Source organism: Bos mutus, chromosome 1 (genome assembly GCF_027580195.1).
Source record: "Bos mutus isolate GX-2022 chromosome 1, NWIPB_WYAK_1.1, whole genome shotgun sequence".
In the NCBI taxonomy this organism is placed as follows: domain Eukaryota; kingdom Metazoa; phylum Chordata; class Mammalia; order Artiodactyla; family Bovidae; genus Bos; species Bos mutus.
In genome coordinates, this window is record NC_091617.1 from 117,097,933 (window position 1) to 117,119,833 (window position 21,901).

General features: G+C 38.6%; 1 protein-coding gene across 3 annotated transcripts in view; it reads right to left on the reverse strand.

The window, feature by feature from the left end:
• Positions 1-361: 361 nt before the first annotated feature.
• Positions 362-21,901, reverse strand: part of RNF13 (ring finger protein 13) — a 120,364-nt gene continuing 98,824 nt past the window's right edge. For all 3 annotated transcript variants that reach the window (XM_070374778.1, XM_005906287.2, XM_070374780.1), the window contains 2 exons: positions 1,972-2,052; positions 362-1,729 (listed from right to left, as the gene is read on the reverse strand). In XM_070374778.1, the coding sequence (XP_070230879.1) occupies positions 1,368-1,729; positions 1,972-2,052 (443 nt within the window). In that variant the 3' untranslated portion in view covers positions 362-1,367. The remainder of the gene's footprint in view (positions 1,730-1,971; positions 2,053-21,901) is intronic.

A 21,901-nucleotide genomic window follows, 5' to 3' on the forward strand; every position in this document is an offset into this window, starting at 1 on the left:
GTATTAAATTTTTTTACAACAGAAGGCTAACTGGTATACTCAACTATTCTCTAATATGTCTGTTCACTATTAATTTCCCATGTTAATACAGATAAATCTAGCTATTTACCCTCTTGAGGCTGTACAGCAGTTTACTCTAAAGATGTACCATAATTATAAGAAGGTCCCATAGTGTACACTGTTGTTGGAATGATTTGGTCTGCAGTTTTGGGGGGATTCCCTAATTGCTTGTGAGCGGTTACTTTGTATAAAATCCTAAGGTAATGTGTGTTTATCTGCCCTAAATTACCTTAATCATTATAACTTTAAAAAACACTGCATATAAATAAGTTTAATGTGGGTAATACTACAGGAGAACAAACAAAGTGGAAAACGTGTTTATTAACATTCAAACTCCCTTCATACAAGGCCATATAAAAATTCTTAGCATTTTGATTATATATATATAAGCCTATATTTTCCACATAGTTAACAATGTGTAATTTAGCTTTTCATAATACATTGTTTAAATACATCATTAGTTCTGTTAAACATAAGCAACATTTTCAAATCCAATACTTGAACAGTTTCCTCTGTACATACTTTAGCAGGGCTAATAAGCATAGGATGCTCTTTATTAAGAGGTATATAATCTGAGTATTAACAATTACTGAAGTTTGGTATTTTTATACAGCATTTTGTTTATGTTTTGATCACCACACAGAATCCTTAAGGATACTGAAATTCAGTAAGTAAAGTCAGAGACATTACTTCAGCTGATAAATGAAGTTCATACATGACACTATAGTATTAAAAGCCTTAAAAATAAAAACATTTTGCAAACTGCCCTAGTACTGACTGTTCCTATCAGGGTAAGACTACTTGGCAATAGAAAGGAAAAAGCTTTGATTTTCTCTGTGGTGCTGATAGTCGCCTCTTGCTAATTATGGCAATTTGGACAAATACCAGAACAAGCATATTCCAGCTCAACAACTCTAGGTAACTTTATGGAGATGGGAGTTGGCTCAGCTCATGCTCGGTGGCCACAGCACTGACCCTGTGTGTAAAAACATGAAACGTGTGCATACTGTGATCTAGGTCTTAATTGCAAGCTATACTGAGGAATCTCTCGATGTTTGGCTATGTTTCATTCCAAACGAGTCGATTTGATGCTTGAGTTACAGCACCAGTCTATTATTAGTGAAATGAAGTACACTCCTGCAGATAAATACCAGATCAAAACAACCTGTTTCAGTAATCTTGATTAACCTGTAGAATAAAAAATAAATTATCTCTACAGAAATCTCTGAAGGGAGCAAAAAAAAAAAAATCAAACTATATGCCTAAATAAACATTTTAAAAGGAAATAACCCAATATCCTCTGAAGGTCAAACAGTATTTGCTATGTTGTAATCCCGTTCACCATTAGGCTGCAGTTGGACCACAACACTGTGTTCATTGATTTCGTTTTCTGCATCACTGCTGTCGGTATCATTGTCATCTTCCTCATAGTCTGAAGATTCTGTCATGTTCTGATGTGAGCGGGATTCCGACAAAGCCCCAAATGACTGAGTGCTGGCAGAAGCCAAAGGTCTGAGTAAAGGGGTGTGTTCTGACACTTCATTTTCTTCTTGACTACTATCTGTGTCAGAGTCTGAATCGCCTTGAGAAGGAACAACTTTTTGCTTGCAGACTGGACAGGTTTTTTTGGTCTTAGTTAGCCAAGGATCTACACACTTGCAGTGATAAGCTGTTGAAGCAAAATACACATCTTTTAGATAGTACACTTTTGTTGAGAACATAATCTCCTGCCATGGTTATTCATGTTCTGATCAGTATGCATCATATACGGACAAGACAAAAGTTTGTAAATTTTTATAAATCTTCATCCTTTAATGAGAGCTTATGATGTGCTAATAACTATTTTCTGTCTAATACTGAACCTAAGTATAAATTATGTATAAATTCAAAGCAGTATGTAATTATTCATACCATGGGAACAGGGAAGGATTCTGAGTTTGTCTCCATCTTCATATTCATCCAAACAAATGGCACATACATCATATTCATCTCCTATGATAGAAATAGTAAAATCAATTAAAAGATCCCTTTTTAATTCCTTACTGTTGAACTTAACGACCTTTATTTTAAAAAAAGACAAAGTCATTGCCTATCTCACACACAGGGCAGCCACATCAGGAAGCATGTCAGGAGAAAGCCATTGTCTGGATAGATAGGTGGGAAGAATATAACGCATACTGAAAAGAATAACAGTTCCAATTGAAAGAATCCCTTTAACATCTGTAGTCATTTAAGCACATTCAGAAGTCCTGCTGCTGCTAAGTCACTTCAGTCGTGTCCGACTCTGTGCGACCCCATAGACGGAAGCCCACCAGGCTCCCCCGTCCCTGGGATTCTCCAGGTAAGAACACTGGAGTGGGTTGCCATTTCCTTCTCCAATGCATGAAAGTGAAAAGTGAAAGTGAAGTCCCTCAGTCGTGTCCAACTCTTAGCGACCCCATGGACTGCAGCCTACCAGGCTCCTCTATCCATGGGATTTTCCAGGCAAGAGTTCTGGAGTGGGGTGCCACTACCTTCTCCAAGGAGAAGTCTAAATAGAAAGTTTTAATGAAAATTTTTGTTCAGTATCTTGAATGTGGTTACTGTAGTATCACTTATCAAATACATTCTGTAACAAATACAGGGTTCTATTATAACCTGTTTTGAGATTTAGTGAGACTGATTTTACCTATCTCAAACTATTAAAATACTAAAGGACTCCAGCATATCTATAATTATCTGTAATTACACAGATCCATTTACCTGGACTTTAAGGATAGTTCCAATATATTAAGGAATTCAATCATGCTGATTACTCATACAAATCAAACTTTCGGTCTTACGACTTTGTGAAAATGCCCATTAAAAACAGGTTCAGTTAATATAACTGAACAGGACTGAACCAGTCCGAAGCTGTACCACAGCTCTAAGCCTCATTTTACTAAGATAGAAAGGTTATCCTGCATTATCCAAGTGGGCTCAATGTACACAAGGGTCCCTAAAAGTGTGAGGAGGAGGTTTTTCTAGGGGGAGATGTGACTATGTCAGAGAGAGAGAATATTACTGGCTTTGAAGACAGGAGGGGAGGAGGATCATAAGCTAAAGAACATGGTGGCCTCTAGAAGCTGGAAAAGCCAAATAAATAGATTCCCCTACTAGAGCCGTCAGAAAAGAGTGTTTGATTTTAGCTCAGTGAGGCCTGTCAGACTTCAAACCTACTAAACTAAAATAATAAATTTGTACTGTTTTAAGCCATTAAGTTTGCGGCTTTAAATCTGTCACCACAGCAATAAGAAATGTGTAAGTAGTATTAGGGTTAGCCTGCAAGTGAAAGTTGCTCAGTAATGTCCAACTCTTTGCAACCCCATGGACTATACAGAATAGAATTCTCCAAGCCAGAATACCGGAGTGGGTAGCCTTTCCCTTACCCAGCGGATCTTCCCGACCCAGGATTTCCTGCATTGAAGGTGGATTCTTCACCAGCTGAGCTTATCGGGGTTACACTAGACATACGGAATTGATGCTTTCAAGTGTTTCAAGTGATAGATTTATGTTGATCACCCATATTTTCTAGGCACAGTACTTAACTTGATGATAACTGGTCAACATTGAAAGGTGTAATTTGTGATCATTGACCAGAAGGGAGCCTAGTGTTCTGTAGAGAATTAACCCCCATGGTGTGTGTGATGAAATGGTAAATCACATCCTGACTTTTATTTATTACCTACCTAACCAACCATGTGCAAGATGCCATCTTTATGTTTCAGTATTCTCAAAGGCAAAACAAAAATACTAACATATTATGATTTTGGATTGTTGTGGTTTAAAAGAGAATGCAAGTAGAGTGTCTGGCACAAACAGTACTTCTTAGCCAGCCTCCACCTGATAAAACTGACCTGGTAGGCATACTGGCTTATGAAGGCTGTGGCTAGGAATCTGCTCTCTGATATCCCCATGTGATTCTGTTAGTAGCAAAGAGCTAGTGGCAATGGTCAATGAACCTTTTGGCTCTACTTGGGGTAATTATGTAATTTAAGTATTCAGCAGCCCTTGAGCTGTGAGTGTATATGACTTCTGGTTTTATTTGAAAGCTAGGTTTGGTAGACACTTAATAAAAGTGTTCCCCCAACCCCTCTCCAGTCAAAACGTGATTAAATGTGGTATGGTGAGAAACCTAAAAAACAGACAAAGTTATATATCAATAAAAAAGCAAAAAGGAAAACAATCAAATTTCTGTCCCATTTTAAAAGACACAAAATTAAAAATGGTAGAAAATGTATTATATGACAACTTAGAAATCCAGCCAGTGGATTCATATTCAAGATAATGGCCCAACATCAAACAATTATTAAGTGGTTTTATATTTAAAGATAAAGGCATTTATATATTTTTGAAAGTAATTTTCAACCTTAGCAGATTTTAAAAATTAACCAATTTGTCCAATGATTCTGGTAGCATGAGATAAAGGGGCTATAAAAAGTGCTAACAGCTGTTAGTTTTGTTATTGTCAGCACCATGCTAGAAAGTTCCATTGCTTATAAACCAGTGGTTCTCAACCAGGGGATAATTTTGTTCCCTTGCCCCTAGGGATATCCGGTGATATCTGGAGACATCTTTGGTGTTCACAATTGGGAGTTGGTACTGTTGTCATCTAGTAGATCAGGGAGGCTATTAAATAGCTTATAATGCTGTAGTGAAAGTGAGTGTTAGTCGCCCAGTCATGTCCTATTCTTTGCGACCATATGGACTACAGTCCACCAGGCTCCTCTGTCCATGGGATCCTCCAGGCAAGAATACTGGAGTTAGGTTGCCATTTCCTGCTCCAGGGGATCTTCCCGATCCAGGGATTGAACCTGGGTCTCCTGCACTGCAGGCAAGATTTTTTTTACTGTCTGAGCCACCAGGCAAGCCCATAACGCTCTAGACAGTCCCTCAAAGAATTTTCCCATGTAAAATGCCAATAGTGAGAAGGCTGAGAGAACCTGATATAAACACCCCTCCAGGCTTTCTCAAAGACTGCTAATTCACTAATGGATAGATGTTCAGAGGCTGCAGGAGGGGTGAGATTCATGTCTGTTATGTGCGACCATATGGAAACACTTCTATCTGGATATATTATTGTTATTTAAATGTTTCAGAAAAGTTTCAAGAAGACAGTTAAAATCTCATCAATTTTATAATACGTTATAATACGTAAGTGGACAAAACTTTGATTTTCCCCTCTAAACCTGTTTCTCCCTAGTTTTTCCCCAAACCTTGGATCATCAGATACAGCAAAGGCACTGACCTATTAGAACAGAAAACACACAAGACTTAAGGCAGCCACTGCAGTAGCATACACTGATTATCGGGCCTGGGCATGTCCTTGATGCCTCTTTCCCTTAGAGCTTAGATTCAACATCACCACGTCCTATACTCTTTTTTCTGTAAAACATCTTCAGTTGGTCTCTCTGATTCCTCAATTACACTAATCCATTAGCCTTGATTACTAGAAGAGCCTCTTCTTTTCCTGTCCTATATGGTTTTTCTCCATAGCAGCAAAAGTGATATTTTAAAAACAGTCCCCCATCTCACTTAGAATAAAATCTGAGCGCTTTGTCATGGCCTTCATATAGCTGAATATGATCTGATTTACAGATTGGTCATCTCACATCACTCTATCCCCATTCAGTCACACTTCAGTCACACTGGCCTTCTTTCAGTCTTGAACAAAGATAACTTAAAAATGAACTAGTTGTCAATAAAATGAAAAGACAACTACTGAATGGGAGAAAATACTTGGAAATGATTTGATTTACAAGGGGTTGATATCCAAAGTATATAAACAGCTCACATCAAAACAAAGTAAGACCTAAACAGATATTTTTCCAAAAAAGACATACAGATGCTAACATCACTAAACATCAGAGAAGTTCAAATGAAAACCACAATAAGATATCACTTCACACCTTTTAGAATGGCTATCATCAAAAAGACCAAAATTACTGGCAAGGATGGGGAGAAAAGGGAACCCTTGTACACTGCTGGTGTGAATGTAAGCTGGTACAGCCACTGTGGAAGACAGTATAGAGATTCCTCAAACAAAACAGACCTACCATATGATCCAGAAGTGTTCCACTCCTGTGTATACATCCGAAGAAAGCAACATTAATTCAAAAAGACAGCACACCCCATGTTCACAGCAGCAGCATTTACAATAGCCAAGATAAGCAACTGGTGCATCAACAGATCGGTGGATAAAGATGTAGTATATATATTCCATTATGTGTGTGTGTATATCTATACACAGTGTGTATATATCCCATAGTGTACATATATACACAATGAGATACCACTCAGTTATAAAAAAGAATGAAATTTTGCCATTTGCAACAACACGGGTGGACCTGGAAGATATGCTTAGGAACTACGTCAGAGAAAGACAAATACCATGTGATATACTTGTATATGGAATCTAAAAAATAAACTAATAAATGTAACAAAAAAGAAACAGAGTCATGGATACACAGAACAAACTAACGGTTATCAGTCGGGAGAGGGAAGGGGAGGAGTGAAAGGGGTATTAAGAGGTACAAACTACTAGGTATAAAATAAATAAGCTACAAGAATGTTCTGTATAGCACAGAGGATATAGCCAGTATTTTAAAATAACTATAAATGGAGTATAACCTTTAAAAAGTGAGTCCTATATTGTACACCTGACAGTTATATGATACTATAAATATACCTGTCAAAAAATAAGTTTATTTGAAAAAAAATAAGTTTATTTGAAATAATATAGTCGCATACAAAAATTGATGCAAACCTTAACTGTTCAATTTTATAACAAACTAGTCCACCTTAAGTCAGCTAGAATAGGTTTCCTCAAAGAGAATGAATGTTCAGGGCTTAACACATACCATTTTCATGAGAAAAGAATATATATTTTAAATAATATGTCCAGGGAAGATAAAGCATTGAATCCATGAGCTTCAAATCAAAACTTACTGATCTTACAAAGAAAATGCCTTGCCACTCATTCCCTGCTTTGCCAGTAAAGAAAACAATGGCAGCTCTTTCTAGCAAATTTAAACAAATAAATCTTATCTTTTGTTTTCCCCTCCTCCATACCTGTTCCTAAGAAATGTGAACATAAGAAAAACTGGATAAAATATTTCATAAGCCAGATTTCCTTAAGAATTATTCCTGATTATATTTAAACCCTGAGGCAAAGGAACAAATATTTACTTTTAAGGTTGGATTAAAGACAGTTAGGGCTTCCCAGTTAGTTCAGCTGGTAAAGAATCCACCTACAGTGCAGGACACCCCAGTTCAATCCCCAGGTTGGGAAGATCCCCAGGAGAAGGGACAGGCTACCCACTCCAGTATTCTTGGCTGGAGAATTCCATGGACAGAGGAGTCTGGCAGGCTACAGTCCATGGGGTTGCAGAGAGTCAGACATGACTGAGCGATTTCACTTCAAAGGCAGTTAAACAGAGTAATAAAAAATAAGGATGTCTTCATAAATATAAGAAAAAATTTAAAAAGTTAAATACTGCCCCACTGTTTTGTGATCTGCTATAAAATATAACACTGCATTTTTTCAATCTCTGAAAAGCTTCATCCTTCTAAACATGATTAGGAAACTTCAGTGATTAAGCTATAAAGGGAAAATATTGGTAACTTAAAACTTCAAATATAAAACCCACTTTTTCATCCTTTACATCTCAGGGATTTGCCTCCTTCACACACTAACGGGGTAGGGAGACAGCTCCCATGGCGACTGCCTTAAATGCTTAGTTGAAAGACTATTAAGGGAAAACAAGGATTTTTCATTTGTTATGAAACATGGTATGTGGTAACCAGTCTTTATGGTTACAGAAAATGCATCAATTGATGCAGGAAACTCAGGAAACCACAATGTCAACTGAAGAGGTATTTTTGAGGACAATAGTGAATAATGAAATTTATAAGAAAGTTGGCTGCTTCAAAATCAAGACAATAACTAATAAAAGGCTATTATTATTTTGTATGTACTGGTGATGGTTTAGTCACTAAGTCATGTTCAACTCTTGGCAACCCCATGGATGGTAGCCTGCCAGGCTCCTCTGTCCTTGGGATTTTCCAGGCAAGAATACTGGAGTGGGTTGCCATGTCCCCTCCAGGGAATCTTCCCCACCCAGGAATTGAACCTGGGTTTACTGCATTGCATGTGGATTCCTTACCAACTGAGCTACCAGGGAAGCCTTTACATGTGCTGCTGCTGCTGCTAAGTCGCGTCAGTCGTGTCCGACTCTGTGCGACCCCAGAGATGGCAGCCCGCCAGGCTCCCCCGTCCCTGGGATTCTCCAGGCAAGAACACTGGAGTGGGTTGCCATTTCCTTCTCCAATGCGTGAAAGTGAAGTCGCTCAGTCGTGTCCGACTCTTAGCGACCCCATGGACTGCAGCCTACCAGACTCCTCCATCCATGGGATTTCCCAGGCAAGAGTACTGGAGTGGGGTGCCATTGCCTTCTCTGTTACATGTGCTAGAAATAGCTAAATCAATATTTTAAACATTTAAATGTTACTCAGCATAAACATTTCTGAACAAGCGACAAAAATGAAGGACACCAAGACAGGAAGATTTAAGATGATCTTGTCCCCACAATACTGTAAATGAATGAGAGTGCTGACTAACCTTTACAGACGTTTTACCTGTCCACAGCCTCAAGTTGCTAAGTTCTGTGGGTTTGATTACAAGTGTCTATGAAATACTTCCAAATGCCAAATTCTTTTTTTGTTTGTTGGCAAATATTTCCTATATTTCCTAAATGTTACAGATTCCTCTAACATAAACATGAACAGTGCTTTTCAGTCACTCAGTCATGTCTGACTCTTTGCAACCCCATGGACTACAGTACGCCAGGCTTTCCTGTCCATCACCAACTCTCAGAGCTTGCTCAAACGCATGTCCATCAATACAGTGATGCCATCCAACCTTCTCATCCTTTGTAGTCCCCTTCTCCTCCTGCCTTCAATCTTTCCCAACATCGTAATCTTTTTCAATGAGTGAGTTCTTCGCATCAGGTGGCCAAATTATTGGAGCTTCAGTATCAGTCCTTCCAATGAATAGTTGGGACTGATTTCCGTTAAGATTGACTGGTTTGATCTCCTTGCAGTCCAAGGAACTCTCAAGAGTCTTCTCCAACACCACAGTTCAAAAGCATCAATTCTCCGGCGCTCAACTTTATAATCCAACTCTCACCTCCATACATGACCACTGGAAAAACCATAGCTGTGACTTGATGGACCTCTGTTGGCAAAGTAATGTCTCTGCTTTTTAATATGCTGTCTAGGTTGGTCACAACTTTCCTTCCAAGCAGCAAGCATCTTTTAATTTCATGGCTGCAGTCACCATCTGCAGTGATTTTGGAGCCCAAGAAAGTAAAGTCTGTCACTGTTTTCATTGTTTCCCCATTTATTTGCCATGAAGTGATGGGACTGAATGCCATGATATTAGTTTTCTGAATGTTGAGTTTTAAACCAGGTTTTCACTCTCCTCTTTTACTTTCATCAAGAGGCTCTTTAGTTCTTTGCTTTCTGCCATAAGGGTGGTATCATCAGCATATCTGAGGTTCTTGATATTTCTCCCAGCAATCCTGATTCCAGCTTGTGCTTCATCCAGCCTGGCATTTCACATGATGTACTCTGAATATAAGCAGGGTGACAATATACAGCCTTGACGTACTCCTTTCCCAATCTGGAACCAGTCCATTGTTCTATGTCCGGTTCTATCTGTTGCTTCCTGACCTGCATACAGATTTCTCAAGAGGCAGATCAGGTGGTCTGGTATTCCCATCTCTTTAAGAATTTTCCACAGTTTGTTGTGATTCACATAGTCAAAGGCTTTGGCATAGTCAATAAAGCAGAAGTAGAGGTTTTTCTGGGACTCTCTTGCTTTTTCTATGATCTAACGGATGTTGGCAATTTGATCTCTGGTTCCTCTGCCTTTTTCTAAATCCAGTTTGAATATCTGGAAGTTCATGGTTCACGTACTGTTGAAGCCTGGCTTGGAGAATGTTGAGCATTACTTTACTAGTGTGTGAGATGAGTGCAATTGTGTGGTAGTTTGAGCATTCTTTGGCACTGCCTTTCTTTGGGATTGGAATGAAAACTGACCTTTTCCAGTCCTGTGGCCACTGCTGAGTTTTCCAAATTTGCTGGCATATTGAGTGCAGCTCTTTCACAGCATCATCTTTGTGGATCTGAAACAGCTCAGCTGGAATTCCTTCACCTCCACTAGCTTTGTTCATAGTGATACTTCCTACGGCTCACTTGACTTCACATTCCAGAACGTCTGGCTCTAGGTGAGTGATCATAGCATCATGGTTATCTGGGCCATGAAGATCTTTTTTGTATAGTTCTTCTGTGAATTCTTACCACCTGAATGTTTATACTATATTCTAAACCTGTAACAGTTCTTTTAGGACTTCAAGGTTTGGTACTATGACTTACTAGAGTGATGAACCCACATAAGTATTCTAACTTCCTTTCATGTTTTCAAATATAGTTGCATCACAACTATGAAAAACTGCAGTAATTAGGATTTTTTTTTCTAACATCCATGTATGCTTTGTCAAAACCATTAGAGTACAGTAATATGCAGAACAAATATAACTCTTTTTACTTTAGATGTTAAATGTCTTGATGACCAAAATATTCTAAAACAAAAATACAACTGGCTCAAACTTACGTTTACTGGGAAGGAAATGCAAGAGTCATATTTATAAAGTTATATACTGTTAAGCTGCTTCAAGATTTTGGCAATTTTATTTTTTCCATCATAAATGTTTAATGACTGAAGACAGATGACACTAATATTTTACTTATGATTATTATTTAAGGGGTTGTTGTGTTTTCATAGTAATTGCTGCCATTTGCTGAGCTGTCGCTATGTGCCAGGCACTGTTGCAAGCATTTGTCACATCCTGATTTAAATCCCTCCACCCATCTTATGAAGTAGGTTTTTAGTCACATTTACACATAAAGGGATTGTGGAGAGGTAACTTGTACTAGGTCACACAGCCAATAAATGGATGATCTAGAATTTCAGCCCAGGTCTGTCAGACTCCAAAGTCCATGCATGGTCTGACATTATGCTGTATTGTCTTGTAGCACATGTGCTTTGAGTTTCACATTTAAATAATCCCCTTTGATTCACAGTGTAAAAGGAGTTAAGAAATAATCTTAAGCAGCCACTTGCTAGAAATTAAAATGTTTCCAATTCATAAACCAGAGAATTTTTTTCAGATTGCAATACATGGAGAGGGAATAAAGATTTTTGGTCTTGTCTTCCATGGTTTCATATTATTACAAATCTTTCAAGGATGCTACAAAATAGTAGCCATATTCTACAATTTTAATCAAGGGTCAAACACAACAAGCAAACAATCAAATGACTCTATTGAAGGAAAGAGTATTTTGTGGGCAAGTTCTTTTGGGGGAAATGTATTAGTGAATTACTTCATTAATTAATTAGTAAGAATAAAAATCATTGTCTTAGAGACCATAAAGCTTTCCAGGTGGTGCAGTGGTAAAGAATCCACCTGTTGATGCAAGAGACGTGGATTTGATCCCTGGATCACAAAGATCCCCTGGAGCAGAAAATGGCAACCCACTCCAGTATTCTTTCCTGGAAAATTACAAGGACTGAGGAGCCTGGCGGGCTACAGTCTATTGGGTTGCAAAGATTTGGACACGACTGGCTGACTGAGCACACATATCCACAGACCATAAACAAATCCATACAAGAAACTTAAATCCAAGCGTAGGCACTAGTATTAGCTTTGACCAAACTCCATTTTGTGTAATTATTTTTCCCCAAAACCTAACTTTTCCCTATATTTTAAATAGCCATTCTGTATTAGTGTTTATTGGTTCTAACTTGATTACATTATGCAGATTAACTATAGTTGCACCCAAGATATTTCGAAACAGGCGCATACAGATTTACAGATTTGCCATTATCCTAAAGTGAAAAATCAAAGTTAAAAGAGATTTTAGAATGGTAAATATTGTGCCAGACTTTGTAGTACTTAAAAAGCACTTCTTTGTATTAAGTACTAAAGGTTTCTTTTTTTTTTTCATTACTACTTTTAAGGCGACTAGGAAATCAAGATGGACAACACCCTTCCAGTCAAGTTCAGCAAACTCAAATACTTCAGTGTTCTAATCCAATAATTATTTTTCTTTTCCTTCAGTTCAGTTCAGTCCCTCAGTCGTGTCCGACTCTTTGCAAGCCCATGAACTGCAGCAAGCCAGGCCTCCCTGTCCATCACCAACTCCCAGGGTTTACCCATACTCATGTCCATTGAGTCGGGGATGCCATCTAACCATCTCATCCTCTGTTGTTCCCTTCTCCTCCTGCCCTCAATCTTTCCCAACATCAGGGTCTTTTCAAATGAGTCAGCTCTTCGCATCAGGTGGCCAAAATATTGGGAGTTTCAGCTTCAACATCAGTCCTTCCAATGAACACCCAGGACTGATCTCCTTTAGGATGGACTGGTTGGATCTCCCTGCAGTCCAAGGGACTCAAGAGTCTTCTCCAACACCACAGTTCAAAAGCATCAATTCTCTGGCACTCAGCTTTCTTTATGGTCTAACTCTCACATCCATACATGACCACTGGAAAAACCATAGCCTTGACTAGATGGACCTTTGTTGGCAAAGTAATGTCTCTGCTTTTTAATATGCTGTCTAAGTTGGTCATAACTTTCCTTCCAAGGAGTAAGCATCTTTTAATTTCATGGCTGCAATCACCATCTGCAGTGATTTTGGAGCCCCCCCAAAAATAGTCAGCCACTGTTCCCACTCTTTACCCATCTATTTGCCATGAAGTGATGGGACCAGATGCCATGATCTTAGTTTTCTGAATGTTGAGCTTTAAGCCAACTTTTTCACTCTCCTCAAGGAATTAAATGAAAAATTTGAGCAGCCTCAGGTATATCTGAAGCTTAAAGTGGAGGAAGCAACAGGACACATTATTTTTGCTTAAAGCAGAATTCCTTCTAGATGACTTCTGCCCGCTGACCAGATTGAGCTACTTTTTATTACAACTCTCAGTGTAGTAAAAATGACTACAAAAAAATCATACATAAAATTTCCTCCTAAAAAGGATGTACAAGTTTGGTAAGAAAACACTGAGATCCCAAAAGAAATGTGAACAAAGGACAAGACAGGTTATAAAGGCAGAAATATAAATAGGTAATCTACTTTGTTAATGGAGAATATGATAAAATGAGTATGCTGGTAGACTTGAACTATTAGGAAACTAGTTTTTTCTCAAAAATATTCTGTCTCTTTGACATAGTGAATTGAGTTGGTGAGGGTAAATACAGCTAGGGGTTGGGGAAAGATTAGAGAAAGGGAAGAGGTGGATTAAAGCTAGAAGGCAATTTATTTCATTTTGAAGTGGTAGTGATTGAAAAGGAAAGACAGGCTTGGGTAGTATTTATAATTGTAATGTTGTAGTCAAAAGCCTGCTACTTACCTAGCTATGCACACTCAGGTAATTTACTTGACACTTCTGAGTCTCATTTTCTTTTTCTATTAAATTGTCATGACAACACTTTTCTAATTGTGCTGCTCTGAGAACTAAATGAGATCAATTATGCAAGGTGCATAGTTTGCTTTTATACTATATAATAGGTATATTATATAAGATTAAAATAGAAAATTATCAATATTTTAATTGGGTGTAGTGTCCATCCCAATCCAATTTAATACTGCTTAACTCATTTGGTATAAACGACACTGACTTGTTCAGTGAGAAGTTAGTTAATAGACTGAAGGTATGGTTGTCTATAGCAATCACATCTACAGACAAATAATAAGGTCAACAGTGCCATGCTATAAATCAACCTGACCAACTCTCTCAATCCCCTTCAGTCTGTCTCAAGACTACAGTGCAGACCTTGGGCCTAAAATAATAAAACAGTTCATTTTCAAGTAACTCAGGAAAACAGTGATCGCTGAGGAGCCACAGCCATTACAGTAGCTTCTACCTGACTTGGAACCTCATTATTTTATTGCTTTGTGGCCATTATAAAAAGTATTCGAGGAATTGAGGATATTCCCTTTTCAGATTTGTTTTTAAGAGTAAATTCAGAGCATTTTCCTTTAAAATAGTTCAACAAGGAAAACATACCTACCAGCATTGGTTGGACTGAACTCTGGTTGTAGATTCTTAACTTATGAGGAGACAGACTATGTCTTTTCCTCACCCTAGTGTTTACTACTGTGCCCAGTAGACAGTAGGCTCCCAAAACACATACTCAGAGTAATATATGCCACAGAGCCTTTGTTCATGTCCTGAGGGATGGTTAACAAGCACCTATCTCTCGCCTAGACCTGGCACATGGGCTCTCCCGCTCCACTGCTCACCTCTAGTCTGTTCCCCAATCACCAGTGTGAGGGTTCCTTTTCCACAGTAATCTTAGCATGGCGTTCTTCTGCTCAAAACCCATCCAGGTTTTACCACAATAAAATCACAAGTCCTTCACTATGGTGTGACCTAGCTCCCCATGCATCTCTCTGATCTCATCTCTAACCACTCATGCTCTAAGCCACTGTATATAGTCTAGTCACATGTTCTTTTTACTCTTCCTTGATTATATCAAACACACTGTTGCCTCAAGGCCCCTGAACTTGCTGTTCCTTCTCTGCCTCCACTGTTCTCCCCTCTCTCTTGCCCCCTCTGTTTATTCTCTCCCTTCATTTGGATCTCTTGCAGGGTGTCCTTCTCAGAGAGGTCTTCCCTGTCTTATCTAAAATAGCATCCTGCCCCATGCCCTGTCGCTCATTTGTTTTTCTTTATTGCACATCTTGCCATGTGACTTTACTGCTTTAACTTGTCTTTTTGCCCCCACAAAGTTCCACAAAGGCATGAGGGGTTTTTTTTTTCCATTTTATTTACTGCTGTTTCACTCCCACCCAGAACAGTGCCTAGCACACAGTAAAATCACTCAGTAAGTATCTGCTGGAAGAATGTACAAGTAACTACATAAGTTATTCCCAGAAAATCCTGATTTCTACCTGAAACTCTTATCAGAGGACCTAATCAGATAGATCTACGCACAAAAAGCTAATAATGTAGGTAAATTCTGTATAGAGCCTGGCTGATAGAGTTAAAGTGACCTGTCTTCCTACTTCCATGCTGAATATTCCTGCCAACTCTCAAGACAACAGAAGACAATATGCAACAAAGCACATAAGGAATACTCTGCTTGCCCAGTGGCAACACTCAACACCGTGTCTGCTGATAGACAAAAGACATCCCCGAAAAGAGGAGTTCACTGTACCAAGAGACACTAGCGAGGAGTGCTTAGAGAGGCACTAAGGGTCCAGTCTTACAGGTAAACTGAATTCAAAAAACCGAAGGAGGAAAAGACAGGACTGGGAAGGGAACAGTTGAAGAAATAAACATGGAAACATGGCAAGATCAAAGTTATGCAAAGCCAGAAATAAAAAGCAGTGGGGAGTAAAGGCGGAAGAGTTTGGTGGAGTCAAATTCTGAAAGTTTTTAACACCGAGATGAAGCCTTGATCTTGGCATCTCTTAGGCAGTAGAGGCCAACTGAAATCTTTCAAGCAGAGGAATAATTGATGTATGAAACAGCATCTTAAAAATTCTTCATAAGGGTGCTGAAGGGACCTGCGCCTGGGATGTACAGGTCAGCCTAGAAATGGTTAAACTGACCTAATGTTTAGTCCTTTCAAAAACCAAGCAATAAACTGATGTTGGCTTGCATGATAAAGTGACCAAAAGAAAGAAATTATCAGATCCAATAATCATTTTGGAAGAACAACTAACTCATTGCATTAGGAGCCTAGACATGGGTAATAAAAAAGAAAGGGTAAATTGAAGATAACACATGTAATCTTGCATGATGGCTATTTTCATTTAACAGAAATTCAACAACTTTTAAGTGTTTTATTTGACATTATTAAGATACAACATATAAAAGGAACAAGACAGGGGCTGGGAGAAAATTAACTGCATACAAGCAGGTAATTTTTTTTTAATATAAGAATTGGTAAATTAATTCTAAATGTTAAGGAAGTGGTTAATATTCTGTGACTATGTTTTATCCTAAAATAATGAAACTACTACTAAAGACTAACTATAGCCTGAACAGTATGTGTGTAGCTTATTTAGACTACAGTGTGTCAAAATGTATTGATAATATCTCTGCAAAGACAGAGTATCTACTCTTCCTTGACCACACACTTTATTGTAATATAAGACATACAATACGGGTTTGCTCTGATCTCTGAAAGTAGAGTGACAACAAGAGAAGTCACTGCAGTGAGAAGCCTGTGCACCGCAGAAAGAGTAGCCCCCACTTGTTGCAACTAGAGAAAGCCTGAACACAGCAATGAAGACTCAGAGCAGCCATAAATAAATAAGAAATTTTAAAAATGATTCTCAGAATAAACTATAGAGGTTCTCTTATTGTATATAGTTACAGACAGTAAGCTGCTATCTCTAACACCAAGCACAGTCGCTGGTCAAACAAATGTTGACTAAATGCAAAAGGAAAAATAGTTCTGAGCATACTGAACTTGACTGTATATCCAGGCACAGATGTCTATTAGTTAACTGGATATATGGAACTAGTGCTCAAGAGAAAGGTGGGATATAAAAGTATGGAAGTCACCAGGAAATAGCTCACCAGAAACAGGCAAGGGCTAAGAAGATCATCACCTGATATAAAGCCCATAGATCAAATGTGTGCTATTTTTTAAGCAAGCAGTGAACCAGAGAATAAACGGCAGCAAAGGAGAGTCCCACTTTACAGAAGAAGAGGACTCAAAATACTGACGACTGACTACAGCAGTGTTCCTGATCCCGACCCCACCTACACCCACCCAGCACTGAAAAACATGGCATAGAAGAGAAGTTACTGGTGGCAGGGAGTTGCATATGTCAATTTTAGGGGAGCAGAAAAATGTTGAGACTTTCTGAGCCATAACCTTTTTTTTTTTTTTTTTGAGGGCAGAGACTGTAAACTAACTTTATAAAATAATTAATTGCTTCTTTCAGAGCATAGCCACCAAGAAACTAATAAACATGTGTTAAATTACTAAAATGCGTCTTTGAGGATGATCAGCCTATGAAAATTTGCTAATACCATTTTGGGGAAAACATCTTTAAATAAAAAGTCAAACTACAGATCATGGATAATAAGCCAAGTGAGGCAATATATAGGTGAAAGCATTTCCCATAACAGAGTACTGAAAAAAAAAACTCAAGAGTCTAACTGTAAGAAATAATCTAGTAGGACACAAAGGAGACACTGCTATATAGCAACTCCAGATTTCTTTTTCTTCAGAAGTTAAGGCATCCTGAGTATCTAAGCTGGCCTATGAAACTGTATAGACTTTATGGCTAGCATGATACTAGACTTGCTTAGTTTGGGTCTATAATAATTTGTATTTGAAAAGACAAGGTTTTACGTTACTTCTCAAATCTTAGTGAGTTACTTTCAGCAAGTATTACCAGAGAGGGAGGTTAAGTGCTCAAAGCCACAGAGCTAATCACTAAGAATCAGGTCTTTTGGTTCCATATCCTGTATTCTTTCCACTGTAACATTTTGCTGATCTTCTAAAAGTTAACTGCTAACTTCCTCACTGCTATGGGGTTCATAAGAACAACTTACTGATACATTACTTATAAACTCCGACCCCTCCAACTAATAAAGTTTATCTGTGGTAGAAGGAAGGCTAGGAACCACCTATAGGAAAGGAAAGGACTTGTGATTTCAGTGGCATTTTAGAGCTGTCTATAATTCCTAAAATGGAATGATTCCTGCAGCAAGAAAATTATGAACATTCCTCACTGACTTATATCGGCTTTCCTTTTAAACATAAGAGCTAGTGACAGCTAGTTACTTTCTCTACTTTTTTTAAATTAGAAAAGTTTCAAACATACACAAGAGTATAATGGTATACCATTATACCAGGCTTCCAGGTGGCACAGTGGTAAAGAATCTGCCTGCCAATGCAAAAGATGCAGGTTCGATCCCTGGGTTGGGGAAGATGCCCTGGAGAAAAAAATGGCAACCCCACTCCCATATTCTTGCCTGGAAAATCCCATGGACAGAGGAGCCTAGCAGGCTATAGTCCATGGGGTCACAGAGTCGGACACGACAAATACCATTATACCACCTCATGCACCATCACTGAGTTTCAGCCTCTCTTCTTGCTAGATCTACCTTCCTCTGCTTTTTTTCCTGAAGCATTTAAAACAAATTCTGAGATATATCATTTTACCAACACAAACTTTAGTATATATGCAGAGTACATCATGAGAAACACTGGGCTGGAAGAAGCACAAGCTGGAATCAAGATTGCCGGGAGAAATATCAATAACCTCAGATATGCAGATGACACCACCCTTATGGCAGAAAGTGAAGAGGAACTCAAAAGCCTCTTGAAGGTGAAAGAGGAGAGTAAAAAGGTTGGCTTAAAACTCAACGTTCAGAAAACGAAGATCATGGCATCCGGTCCCATCACTTCATGGGAAATAGATGGGGAAACAGTGGAAACAGTGTCAGACTTTATTTTTTTGGGCTCCAAAATCACTGCAGATGGTGACTGCAGCCATGAAATGACGCTTACTCCTTGGAAGGAAAGTTATGACCAACCTAGATAACATATTGAAAACAGAGACATTACTTTGCCAACAAAGGTCTGTCTAGTCAAGGCTCTGGTTTTTCCAGTGGTCATGTATGGATGTTAGAGTTGGACTGTGAAGAAAGCTGAGCGCCGAAGAATTGATGCTTTTGAGCTGTGGTGTTGGAGAAGACTCTTGAGAGTCCCTTGGACTGCAAGGAGATCCAACCAGTCAATCCTAAAGGAAATCAGTCCTGAATATTCATTGGAAGGACTGATGCTGAAGTTGAAGCTCCAGTACTATGGCCACCTGATGTGAAGAATTAACTCATTTGAGAAGACCCTGATGCTGGGAAAGATTGAAGGCAAAAGGAGAAGGGGACGACAGAGGATGAGATGGTTGGATGGCATCACCAACTCGATGGACGTGAGTCTGAGCAAGCTCTGGGAGTTGGTGGACAGGGAAGCCTGGCGTGCTGCAGTCAGTCCATGGGGTCACAAAGAGTTGGACATGACTAAGCGACTGAACTGATAAAAAACAATGAAGTTCTGATATATCCTACACCATGAATAATCCTTGAAAACATAAGATGAGCCAGACACAAAAGGACAAATACTGTATGATTCCATGTATATGAAATATTTAGAACAGGCAAATCCACAGTGACAAAAAGTAGATTAGAGGTTACCAGAGACTGTTGGGAGGTAGGAATAGGAAGTAGTTGTTCAAGAGGTACAGAGTTTCTAGAGTGATTAGAAAATTTTAGAAATAGATAGTGGTGATGGATGCAAAAATACTGTGAATTAAAACCACTGAACTGTACCCTTAAAGATGGTTAAAATGACATGTTTTATTTTATATACATACTTCCCAGAATAAAAAGATCTGTTAAAAAAAAAGAATCTGGACACAGATGTTATACCATTCCCAAAAATAACTCAAAATAGAGCACAAACCTAAACAGAAAAGGCAAAACTGTAAAATTTGTAGAAGATTACATAGAAAATCTAGCTCACCTTGAATCTGATAGTGAGTTTTTAGGTACAACACCAAAAGAATGAACTATGAAAGAAAAAACCAACAGGAGAGACTTCATCAAGGTTAAAAACTTCTTCTTTGAGGAAGACACTGTTAGAGTGAAGAGACAAGTCACACCCTGGGCAAAAATGTTTGCAAAATACATATCTGATAAAGGCTTGTTATATGAAATGTACAAAGAACTCTTAAAACCCAAATAAGAAAACAACCTGTCTTGGTCAATTTGGGCTGCCGTAACAAACCATAGACTGGGGGCTCTAAACAACATTTACTTCGCATAGTTCTGAAGGCTAGGAAATCCAAGATTAAGGGGCTCGCCAGTTTCATTCTGGTGATCACCCTCTTTCTGATTTGCATATGGCTGCCCTCTTGCTGTATCCTCAGATGAAAGAGATATCATTTCTCCTGTGTCTCTTCATGACCTAATCACTTCCCAAAGGGCCCACCTATAGCATCACACTGGGTATTTTGACTTTAACCTGAATTGTGGAGGGACACAAACATTCAGTCAGGTATAAAACCCAATTAAAAAATGACTAAAAGATCTCATCAAAGAAGATATACAGATGGCAAGTACAAATAAGCATATTAAAGCTGCTCAACAATTTTTGTATGAGATACCACTACACATCTATTAGAATAGCTACAATACTGTTGGGATCCTTTAATGGACCAGAACCTGGTGGTCTGGAGTCGATGATAAGAAAGTGAAATAGACAAAGAGGCTGATATTCCCTGGTTTACACAGAGAACCAATTAAGCCCTTGACACAGGGCTTGCATTGCTCATGAAGGCACCGGGTGCCCTCTCGACGGGGTGAAGGCATAGGGCGCCTTCTCAAGAGGGTCTTAGAAGCCCGGGCAGGAGAGTGAGCACGACGAGTTTCTACACTCAGAGAATTAGCCGGGGAGAGAGAGAAAGAAAGAAAGACACGGGGACCCAAGCGCTGATGGAGCAAAGGTGCTTTAATGATCTTTCTGTGAGTATATATAGCCTGTGGTGCAAGAAGTTTCTTACGACAATGATAAAGATGAGAAAACCAAACATACAGCAACCGTTACCGAGGGAACAAGGGATTAATAATGGTCACAAGGTCAGAAGACAATCCATATCTCAAGAAAGGGGATCGAGACTAAGCAGTTTTGTCTTAAAGAGAATGTTTACTAAAGGAGATTCAAGCCTGTCTCACACAATGACCTCAGTTCCTGGGAGCAGCATGCTGCTCCGCTTGAAAAGAAACAAAGGAGTTGTGAGAAACAGCATGTAGGAATCCTCCTGTTAAACACTCCCCGACAGTTCCCCCTTATTTATTTAAAATTTGTAAAAAGAGTTCTGACCATTAGAGTTTGTTTACTTTTAATAATCTTTGCATGAAGGCAATGGTAGATGACAAATATAATTGTCAAGACAATCACCAAAATTACAGTTCCAGACCTGATGCTGTAAGTAATGCTTTGAAACCATCCGCATGGGTCTAGCCCAGATAATTGATCAGCTAGTTGTTCAGCTAAAGTTTTCAAATTAGTGGAAGAGGACAGATTTTTAGAAAAGGTTTCAAAAATTTCTTTTTGTAATAATTGTACATTCAGAGAGGCATTATCATGTATGTTTTGTAAATGAAATTTGATTTGTTCCCAGTTGTAGGCACTATTGTTGAAATGAACAGGAGTAACACAAAATTGAGTAGAATTCCAATCACATTTTAGCATCACGTTTTTGTACTTCTATTAATTGATCTCCAACCCATTTGATGACTGTTTTTAGTTCCTGTATTTCATGTTGAATATTCTCATCTATCTGAAACTGAGTGGCCCACATAGTATGAGCATCTTTAGTCCAATTTTGGATAAAATTATGTGTTTGAATTGAGGTTTATAAAGTAACGCCAGTGATGGCAGCAGTGGTGCAAATAGCTATTAATCCCAAAATGCCAAAAATCAGTCATCCAATGAATTGTTTAGATCGCCGGAGCAATTTAGTAAGTAACTGGGAAGCAAGTCCAGCCATGGGACCTTCTTCCCAGGACTGCTGGAGATTTATTGGTAATCACAGATTATAATGAGATCAAAGAATCAAAAGAGAGTCATTTCTCAAGGAAATAGAGGAGTTAAGACAAGTATATAATTTACAATTTATGCAAGTTACAGAACGTAAAGTCTTACTGAATTGTAAATTTCCTATAGCTATA